Source organism: Caenorhabditis briggsae (genome assembly GCF_000004555.2).
Source record: "Caenorhabditis briggsae complete genome, chrIV, whole genome shotgun sequence".
Lineage (NCBI taxonomy): Eukaryota > Metazoa > Nematoda > Chromadorea > Rhabditida > Rhabditidae > Caenorhabditis > Caenorhabditis briggsae.
The window spans coordinates 14,671,619-14,683,184 of NC_013487.2; the positions used below are offsets into that span (position 1 = coordinate 14,671,619).

The window sequence follows — 11,566 nt, forward strand, 5'->3', positions numbered from 1 at the left end:
GACTCTAGAGGATCCCCGGGCTCATTTTGAAGCTACAACCTCACAAGTATGAAAAAATGTTTTTGTGGTGGTTAGGACACTTTGAAGCGATTTATGGTCCAAGTAAATTTGCCCCTGAAATTTTTGAAATTTTTCTAGTCGTGTTTTAGGCTTATTTTGAAGCACTCAAAGTCAGAAATTCAAACTGTTGTTTTGAAAATTGTAAATTTAAAGTTGTGAGCAATTTGGAAGGTCCACAAGGTGTCTTTCAAAAAGAATAAAGATGTTTTTTTGCTGTTTCAAAGTTTGCTTTTCCAAAAATCATCAAATATTTGTCTATTACGTTCCCTCTCCATCCCAAAATTAATTAATTAATCGACTGTGAATTTCCCCTATTTTCAGATGAAAACAATTTTCTTTGTTTTCACAAAATCCTTTATTATACTTCGACTTTCTGGAATTTTTAAACTTTTTTGGAATTTTCAATTTTCCAAAAATCAATTTCTCTGTTTCAAAACTTTGTCTCGAATTTTTTAAATGTTAAAGTTTTGATAAGTGAAAACCAATGAATTCTGGTTTTTGAAATTTTCCTGACAAGGGAACATTTTAAGTCGATAAGCTGATTCGCATAAACTAACCGTAGAGAATGAAAGAGCGTGTTTCAAAACCTATAAAACTGTTTTCAAAGTCTGCTTACGAAACCTCTAAAGTGCTGAAATTTCAGTTTCAGTACCAAAAATTGGCCTTTTCAGAGCAAAATTTTTTTTCAGTGCAAAAAATTTTTTTTCTGATTTTTGAAATTTTGAAAATTTCTTACTTTTCAAAATTGAACAAAAGTAAACATGTTTGAGCTCATTTTGAAGCTTAAAAACTGCGAATTTTGCTTGTTTATATGAAAATCTGAATTTAGCGCATTGAGAGCTTAAAAATGAGCCTAAACACGCATTGATTCGGTGAGATTCAAAATTTCGGGTGCGTCGCGGTCGTGCGTCGCGTGTTTCGGGCGAAAAATGAAAGTTAGCCGATTTGCATCGTGTTTGGGCTTATTTTGAAGCTCACAATCTCAAAAATCTTTAAATTTGGGTTTCGTGCCGGTTGGGACATTTTGAAGCATTTTATGGGTCAAACAAACTTTGTTAAGCGGTCTCCATTTTTGTGATAAAACCAATTCCTTTTCAGAGTTTTCTCGGTAAACTGAAAAAAAAATTTTTTGAAATTTTTTCGAATTAAAAACCCACAATGGTGCTGCTCCTGCATCCCAAAACTGAACAATATCTATAGTGTTTCGATGGGTCCACATTTCGAAAATCCGGTTGAAATTTCAAATTTCGAGAGTTGAAAACTTCCAAAAGCTTGGATAATTCTTCAGAAGACGTACACATTATTCAGAGATTCTAAGATCTAAAAAAAGATAAATTCAAAAAATGTATTAGGTCAATTAAACCAAAAAAAATCCAAAAAATCCAAAAAAAAATTTTTTGAAACAGAAATTTTCAAAAATTCACATTTTTGAGCAAAAATAAGAATTATTTATACACCTTTTCTTTTATTTTCTCGAAAAATCTCCATGGTTTTCTTTCTCTTTTTCTCTAACCACTCTCTCAAAAATGCGTACTATTTCTTCTCTAAGTCAGGTTATGTAATAAATAACAATGTTGGTACAAAACTTGGAAAACGAGTAGTGATAAGAAAAATAAAAAGAAGAGTGTTATGAATCAGTGTGTGATATCACTGATAAGATACATTTTTGTTTGAGCAAATTTAAAAATTAATTTTGTTATCTGTCAAATTTTCAATTCAGTGAACTATACTTATGCTAAGAGCTTCAAAATGAATATAAACACGACTTTTTAAACAAATAGTCATGTTTGAGCTCATATTGATGCTCAGAACTTGCGAATTTGTATTTGTGAGGGCTAAACTTGAACTCAGCGCGCTGAGAGCTTCAAAATGAGCCCAAAAACGCAGCAAATCAGTTAACTTTTAACTGTCGTCTAAAACACGCGACGCACGACCGCGACGCACCCGAAATTTTGAGTCTCACCGAATCATGGCGTGTTTGGGCTCATTTTGAAGCTCTCAGTGTGCTAAATTCAAATTTTGATATATTAACTAGAAACTCATAAACTCTAAGGTTCAAAATGAGCCAAAACATGACTATTTTCACTCATTTTTTAAAAAGTCATCTGAAAATTTGCAAAAGTTAACACCAACTAACACAAAAATAAATTTTTGGATTTGAAAGGTTGTGAGCTTTAAAATGAGCCTAAACACGGTTTAAATCGGTTAACTTTGATTTTTCACCTAAAACACGCGACGCACCACCGCGACGCATCTGAAATTTTGAATCTCGCCGAATCATGGCGTGTTTAGGTTCATTTTGGAGCTCTAAGTGTACTGAATTTGAATGTGTGCGATAAAAGTTATAATTTTCATTTTCTGAGCTAAAAAAATGAGCTCAAAAAGAAATTCTCCTGGAGTTTCAAGGTCACACATTCTTTATTATTTGAACAACTGGTCTTTGATCTCTTTGTTACAAGGTAGGTGTAGAGGGGTCATGGAGAGACACGTCATAAATCTTTCCGCCCTTCACATATTGTGTCACAGATGACGTAACAATGACCGTAGCGCTCGTAAATTAGATGTTGCGTAAAACAGAGCGCAACAAGTGCAGACGGTCCTTCTTCAAATGACGTAACGGGTGGGCGGAGCCTAAGGCCGACGGCCACTAGCCTTCTCCCTTCTCCTCCTCTTCATTCCTTTTTCAATGACGACCTTCGGAATGGACGTCTCAACTTTTTTTATTGATTTTTATCAAAATATCTATATTCCTATATTGTTCTGGACATTATTCTACTTCTGTTACGATCAAATTAATGTTTGTAACAATTGGTGACCCAGTCTTCATCTTCCAAGTCGCCGTCGACCATGTCATGGGACTTATCAATATTTATGTTGATTCAAGGTGAGTAATAGGGTAGCAACCAAGAATAGTTACAGTAAACACAAAAATATCTATATTCCTATATTGTTCATCATCCCTAACTTAAAATTGATTTTTTTTCCGTTTATAAGCTCAGAATTTGAAAATTCCAATTTTGATGCCCAAACTCAAATTGCGTGTTTTGGGCGAAAAATGAAAGTTAGCCGATTTGCATCGTGTTCAGGTTCATTTTAAAGCTCATAACCTCAGAAATCTAAATATTTAGGTTTTGTGTTAATTGAGACATTTTGAAGGGAGTTATGGTCCAAATTAATATTTTTCGAAATTTTGAAAATTACTGTAATTTTTAGTTAAAAATGATAATTTCAAAATTGATATATTTTGAGTCAAAAATATTGGAAATTTTTGATTTTCAACTAATTTTTCTTAAAATTCATTCAAGAATACTATAGTTCCTACTACAGTAATAGGTTTTCGAATATTGAAAAATTTCAGAAAAGGTGAAAGTTTGAAACAGAAATTTTTCGAAATAAAACATTTCAAAATTTCTGTATTCAAAATTTTCGAAAAAAATGTATTTCAGGTTTTCCGAAAATTCTGAAATTTTCGAGATTTTCTGAAAGAAATTTTCAAATTTTTGGGAATTTTTGAATTAAGAAAAGTTGTATTTTTCAAGTAAAAATTTGAATTCAGCACAATGAGAGCTTCAAAATAAGCCCAAAAACGCCATGATTCGGTGAGATTCAAAATTTCGGGTGCGTCGCGGTCGTGCGTCGCGTGTTTTGGGCGAAAATCAAAGTGAACCGATTTCCATCGTGTTTAGGCTCATTATAAAGCTCAGGACCTCACAAATTTGAAAATTTGATTTTTGTGTGAATTGGGACATTTTGAAAGGTTTTATGATCCAAACAAATTTGGCTAACGAATTTTGAAAAAGATTTCGTGTTCTCATTTTGAAGCTTAGAAATTGCAAGTAAATATCTTTAATGCCAAAATTTGAATTCAGTACGTTGAAGGCTTCAAAATGAGCCCAAACACGCCATGATTCGGAGATTTTCAAAATTTCGGGTGCGTCGCGGTCGTGCGTCGCGTGTTTTGGGCGAAAATCAAAGTGAACCGATTTGCATCGTGTTAGGGCTCATTTTGAAGCTAACAATCTCTGAGAAAACACCATGTCAATGGAAAAAGATCAAAATGCCCCCAAGAAGAGTTACCCAAAGCTAAAGAGGCTGTGACTGATGCTTTCTTAGTTGTATAAACTGTAGATTGTCATTTTTCAGCTGAAATGAGAAGTGTCTACAACCAAATGCATAAAGGTCTTCATTTCCAAACCCGAGCAAGTAAGATGGACAAAGAGGATTACTGCTTCCAATGAACACAATTCCGATGACTGTTCTCCAAGTACTTCTTCTATTACGAGCAAAGTCCAAATTGAAGAGGTAGATGAATCGGAGGAAGATTCAGACGACGAACAAGATGATGAAGAAGAAGAGCATACAGTGAGCAACGGTATTATTTTACATTCTCCGAATTTGATTTTTATTCCAAATTGTTTCCAGTCGAAGCAGAATCATCCAAAAGAAATCTGAATGCAGAAGACCTGATTCTTCCGTTCAATTGCTGCCATGATTATAAAAAGTGGACGGTAAGTGTTTTGTCTCTCTTTTTACCTAGCCTACTTTCGATTTGATCTCACACAAATTTTGTAAGATCTGCACCGAGTGCTTCTCACCGACAACGGATCCAATTTCAAGTCAACACTATTTGAGAGTGTTCTACAACTTTTGGAAGTAAAACATTCTCTAACGGCTCCGTATCATAAATCTGCAAACGGAACCATCGAGAGAGTGCATCGAACAATTGAGGAGTCGCTGTCTTCGTTCGTAAACTCCAAACAAACCGACTGGGACCAGAAATTGCCGTTCATCATTTTCTCTATCAATTCATCGCATCATGCCGTGACCAAAGTAAGTCCTCATCGTGCACTTTTTGGTAGAGAATTAACAACGCCGGAAGATATTCAACTGGGACCAAAACCAAAAGATTGCATTGGTTCATCGTACTTGGACCTTGAAGATTTTGAGGAATGTCTTAAAAGACATCTTCAAGATCTCCACATCATCATACAAGGAAGAATCAAGGATCAAATCGGACGGAACAAGGAAAGGCACATGAAAACGCATCGTGTCAAAGAAAGGAAAGTGCAACTGGGAAGCAAAATTTTCAATGGTCCGTTTGAAGTGTTGAAGGTGGACAGATACAATGTCGAGTATGCCGATGGAGAGAAGAGGAAGATTGCGAATACAGATGATGTTCGATTGGAAGGAAGCGGAGAAGAGGAAATATCAGAAGGGGAAGACGATGAAGAAACCCAGGAGGTACCAGAAGAGTCAGAAGAGGATGAAGACGATGGATCATCAGGAACGGATCGAAGAAGTTCAAAAAGAATCGATGGAATCAAGAGGAAAGGAAGGAAACGTCATGAAAATGGGAGCAACAACAATGGAAAGCGAGGAGGATTCCAGAATCGGAAGACCAAAAGCAGAAACGACGAAACCGACAGCAGCAACAATCTCAGAAGATCAGAGAGGATCAAAAACAAAAGGTAAGGATATGATTGGTTTATTCAATTGTAAACAAAAGTAGTTTTATTATTAAGTTTTCAGTATTCTTATTAGTAAGTTCTCAGTAGTTTAATTATTAAGTTCTCAGTAGTTCAATTATTAACTTCTCAAATTTTATTATTTAAGATTTAGTCGATTCAAAAGTTTATCAATGTTCAAAGTAATGTATGTCAGTATTTAAGTTCACTAATTAGACAATTTTGACAAAGTAGTATGTATTCATCAATTTCTCTAAATTTTCTATTTTCTATCTCTCTCGCTCTCGTTTTAATTTTCAGTGTACTGTCTCTTCATCATGCTCTTCTCAACTCGACCTCGCTCACGACTCGAAAACAAGTCAAGATCATCACTGTATGGATCATCCCACGGACTATGATAAGATGTCAAACGCAAATGTCAATGATGAACGCAAATTTCAAAACGATAAACTCGAATATCAAAATGCTGAATGTTTGAATGAATACGATGTCAAGATATGGTCAATGGCAAGGAGAACAGTTCGAAGAAGTCGATCGAGGCGCTCGACATTAAGGAGCGATGGGATGTTACCCGAGGGACCGCCTCTTTATGCGCGTTCCTCGGGCGGACAAGCGGTCAGTCGGTGCGAGGAAGAGGAGAGGGAGATGTGAGGGGACATCTTCTCCTATATTTAATCTTTTTATGTATTATATTCATATATCTATTAACACTTATTTCTTATTATATTAATTTATCTTTCATATAATAAACTCTATATTGGAACCAAAGTCGTTGTATTCAACTCGGGGTAAAAACTGAAACTAAGCACGCCATGAGCGTGTAACGATGTTACTAACTGTAAGATTCCGAGATATTAGAGAATTTAAGAAAAATTTTGAAACTGTGGAATTTTAGGGAGATTCGAGAACTGGAAATCAAAAAATCTGAAGACTAAAATATTTCCAAAAAGTCTGGGAATTCTGAAAATTGAAAAAAGGTCAAAATTTTCAAAAATCAGAAATACATGGATGCTACTTACTAACACTTGAAAATGTAGAAAATTTAAAAACTATTTTTGAAACAGTTAATGTTTTTTGGAATATTGAAAATTTCAAAAAAAAACCATTTGAATTTCAGAAAATTCCAGAAAACCCAACAAAATTTGAAAAAGTTAAAAAATCTTCATTATTTTTGGAAGACACCTTGTGGACCACTGAAATAGATCATAATTCAAAAGTTTTCCAAATTTGAATTTAAAAAATGCAATTTCTGACGTTAAGTGCTTCAAAATAAGCACAAACACGCTGCAAATTGGTTCATTTTGAATGTTCGCCACAACACGCGACGCACGACCGCGACGCACCCGAAATTTCGAATTGTATCGAATCACGGCGTATTTGGGCTCATTTTGAAGCTCTCCAAGTGCTGAATTTATTTTTTTTTTGACTTTGAGGTTGATCATCAAAATTCGCAAATTCGGAGCTTTATTACAAACTCAAACATGCTAATTGTTTGAAAAGTAATCGTATTTAGGCTCATTTTGAAGCTCGAAACTTGGGAAGTTTGATTTTTAATACCAAGATTCGAACTCAGTACATTGATAGCTTCAAAATGAGCCCAAAAACGCCATGATTCGGTGAGATTCAAAATTTCGGGTGCGTCGCGGACATGCGTCGCGTGTTTTGTGCAAAAATCAGAGTTAACCGATTTGCACCGTGTTTAGGCTCATTTTAAAGCTCATAATCTCACAAATCTGAAAATATTGTTTTTGTGTGAATTGGAACATTTTGAAGGGTGTTTACACTACATATCAGTTTTGAAATCAGTTATGTCAGATTTGAGTTTTTGTTGAAACAGTATTAATTTTTCAAGTTTTCGATTTTCAAAAAAAAATAATTTTTCGAGCCAATCAACTCGGTTACTGTAAGAGCTATCAAAATTTTGGCAACTAACGAAATATTACTGATATTCTGATAATCATGTTATTAGTAGACCACGATTTGATATCTTTCATGGTAATCGAGAGAAATGAGTTCAACATAGGAGGCGAAAATTGAGCAAAAATAGACATGTTTGAGTTCATTTTGAAGCTCAGAATTCGCGAATCCTAATTTTCGCTATAGCAACTTGAATCCAGCACACTGCAAGCTTAAAAATAAACCTAATCACGCCATGATTCAGTGAGATTCAAAATTTCGGGTGCGTCGCGGTCGTGTGTCGCGTGTTTTGGGCAAAAATCAAAGTTAACCGATTTGCGGCGGCTTTGGGCTCATTTTAAAGCTCACAATCTCACAAACTTGAAAATTCAGGTTTTGTACTTCATGGGCTAATATCTGCAGAATTTCAGGCAGTTTTCAAAAAAATTGAGCGAGCATGGTCCTGTTTGAGCTCATTTTGAAGCTCAGGCTTTGTGAATTCCGCTTTTCACGTAGAAATGTGACAATCTCAACAATCTCACAAATCTGAAAATATAATTTCTGTGTGAATTGGGACATTGTGAAGGGTGCTATGGCCCAATCAAAAATTAGTGTCTCTAAAATTTCTTTTATCATACACTCATAGTGATTCATATTTTATTTTCCTTATCAAATTTCTTTTTTCCCCTGTCATCCAAGTTTTTCACCAATACAAATTGCTGTTTATTACACAACCTGACTGAATAAACAAAGAGACAAAGAGAGAGTACGCATTTTTGAGAGAGTGGTTAGAGAAAAAGAGAAAGAAAACCATGGAGATTTTTCGAGAAAATAGAAGAAAAGGAATATAAATAATTCTTATTTTTGCTCAAAAATGTGAATTTTTGAAAATTTCTGTTTCAAAAAATTTTTTTTTGGATTTTTTGGATTTTTTTTGGTTTAATTGACCTAATACATTTTTTGAATTTATCTTTTTTTAGATCTTAGAATCTCTGAATAATGTGTACGTCTTCTGAAGAATTATCCAAGCTTTTGGAAGTTTTCAACTCTCGAAATTTGAAATTTCAACCGGATTTTCGAAATGTGGACCCATCGAAACACTATAGATATTGTTCAGTTTTAGGGATGCAGGAGCAGCACCATTGTGGGTTTTTAATTCAAAAAAATTTCAAAAAAATTTTTTTCAGTTTACCGAGAAAACTCTGAAAAGGAATTGGTTTTATCACAAAAATGGAGACCGCTTAACAAAGTTTGTTTGACCCATAAAATGCTTCAAAATGTCCCAACCGGCACGAAACCCAAATTTAAAGATTTTTGAGATTGTGAGCTTCAAAATAAGCCCAAACACGATGCAAATCGGCTAACTTTCATTTTTCGCCCAAAACACGCGACGCACAACCGCGACGCACCTGAAATTTTGAATCTCCCCGAATCAATGCGTGTTTAGGCTAATTTTTAAGCTCTCAATGCGCTAAATTCAGATTTCCATATAAACAAGCAAAATTCGCAGTTTTTAAGCTTCAAAATGAGCTCAAACATGTTTACTTTTGTTCAATTTTGAAAAGCAAGAAATTTTCAAAATTTCAAAAATCAGAAAAAAAACATCATTTTTATAAGACAAATTGAATGCTACGGACAATTCAAAGTTTAGAAAATTAGGCAATTTTTTTGAAACAGTGATAATTTTTGGAAATTTTAAATATTCACAAGGGAACATCTTGAGTCGATAAGCTGATTCGCATAAACCAACCGTAGAGAATGAAAGAGCGTGTTTCAAAACCTATAAAACCGTTTTCAAAATCTGCTTACGAAACCTCTAAAGTGCTGAAATTCCAGTCCTAATTTTGCCCAAAATTTATCATTGATTTCTCTTTTTCACACGCGGAAAATCAGGCATTTTATCACTGCGCTTATATCCCTCTTCAAAAAATGGATTGGTGGCGCAAGCGGGTAGTGGTTGGGATAGGAGATGCATACTTGTAAAATTCCGGGCCGGGCCTGAGGAAAATTTCAAGGCCCGGTAGCAAAAATTTTGTCATTTTGAGCCGAATTTTGAGCTCTCAATACAATTCTCTATTTTTTTTTTGTGCTTTTTGGATTGTTTGTCTGTTTAATCAAAAAATTTCAAAAAAAAAACTCGAAAAAAATTTTTTGATCGAAGAAAATCACATAAGGGTCCCCCCTTATATGTTTTTTGAAATTTTCAAAACTTGTGGAATGACAGGCCCGCCGGGCCGGGCCTCCGAAATTCGGGAAAAAGCCCGGCTCGGCCCGTTACAAGTATGAGGAGATGGGGGGTATGATGGTTCGACGACCCCCTCCTAGGCTTACTAATTTTTTCTCTTTTTTTTTTGGTTTTGCAGTATTACAACAGCCTGAAGTCAGTTTGTTTTCTTTTTTTTAAACAACTTCAAGAATGTAGAGACAAAATTAAAAAAAAAAAATTTCAAAAATTTCGAAAAAATATTCAAGTCATTAGAGTTATTGAAATGAAAGCAGTTTTGAAGTATTGTATTCAGGTATATGTGGACTCTGGTTGAAATTGGATAAGTATAAAATTGAGAAGTGTATTATGTTTTGATGTTTCATAACATTTTTGAAACATAACCTTCATTTTTTCAGAACATTTTTTACAAAAGGCAATAATTCGAGAAAATCATCCAACCCAAAGGGTACGAAATTTCTCGAAATTTTTCAACAAAAATTTTTTTTGCGAAAAAATGCCGAAATATGAAAATACACCTAATTTCAAGTACAGTACATGTTCGGAAACCTTCTAGGAGTGGAAACAATCGAATTTGAAAATAGCAAATTTTGCACTGAAAAGGCCAATTTTTGGTACTGAAACTGAAATTTCAGCACTTTAGAGGTTTCGTAAGCAGACTTTGAAAACAGTTTTATAGGTTTTGAAACACGCTCTTTCATTCTCTACGGTTAGTTTATGCGAATCAGCTTATCGACTTAAAATGTTCCCTTGTCAGGAAAATTTCAAAAACCAGAATTCATTGGTTTTCACTTATCAAAACTTTAACATTTAAAAAATTCGAGACAAAGTTTTGAAACAGAGAAATTGATTTTTGGAAAATTGAAAATTCCAAAAAAGTTTAAAAATTCCAGAAAGTCGAAGTATAATAAAGGATTTTGTGAAAACAAAGAAAATTGTTTTCATCTGAAAATAGGGGAAAATTCACAGTCGATTAATTAATTAATTTTGGGATGGAGAGGGAACGTAATAGACAAATATTTGATGATTTTTGGAAAAGCAAACTTTGAAACAGCAAAAAAACATCTTTATTCTTTTTGAAAGACACCTTGTGGACCTTCCAAATTGCTCACAACTTTAAATTTACAATTTTCAAAACAACAGTTTGAATTTCTGACTTTGAGTGCTTCAAAATAAGCCTAAAACACGACTAGAAAAATTTCAAAAATTTCAGGGGCAAATTTACTTGGACCATAAATCGCTTCAAAGTGTCCTAACCACCACAAAAACATTTTTTCATACTTGTGAGGTTGTGAGCTTCAAAATGAGCCCAAACAAAGCCCAAATCTGTTGATTTTGATGTTTCGCCCAAAACACGCGACGCACGACCGCGACGCGCCCGAAATTCCGAATCTCACCGAATCATGGCGTGTTTGGGCTTATTTTGAAGCTCTCAATGAGTTGAATTCAGATTTTCATATAAACAAGCAAAATTCGCAGTTTTTAAGCTTCAAAATGAGCTCAAACATGACAACTTAAAACAAACTGAAAACAATTAAACTGTTTCAAACTTTGAATATTTTCAATATTGGGATTTTTCTAGAATTCGAATATCTCTAACAGAATCGAATTAGATTTCTATGAAAACCGTCATTTTAGGCGTTTTTTAAACTCATGAATTGTATAAAAATTGAATTTCTCGAAGAAATTCGAATATTCTAAAAATTCTGAAAAGGTTGAAAACTCATTTTGAAAATACAAAATATTCATTCAAAAAACTGCTGTTTCAAATTTTCAGCAAAAAGTTAACCTTCTCTGAAATTCTTCGATATGTTCATACCATTCGTTGAAATGTTTAAATTTGAAGTTTTTCAAAAAAATTCTAATTTTAAGAATTGTTATTTTTGGCTTAATTGAATATAAATGAGAGAATTAAAATTTT

At 34.0% G+C, this 11,566-nt stretch overlaps 1 protein-coding gene across 1 annotated transcript; it reads left to right on the plus strand.

Annotated features, from left to right (window-relative positions):
* Positions 1 to 4,208: 4,208 nt before the first annotated feature.
* On the plus strand, positions 4,209 to 6,176 carry CBG16472 (the record flags this gene model as incomplete). The annotated part of the gene is made up of 6 exons (XM_045236208.1): positions 4,209 to 4,263; positions 4,361 to 4,432; positions 4,483 to 4,572; positions 4,634 to 5,528; positions 5,674 to 5,716; positions 5,826 to 6,176. 6 exons carry the CDS (start codon positions 4,209 to 4,211, stop codon positions 6,174 to 6,176), a joined length of 1,506 nt encoding a protein of 501 aa, XP_045095973.1.
* Between the last annotated feature and the right edge of the window lie 5,390 nt (positions 6,177 to 11,566).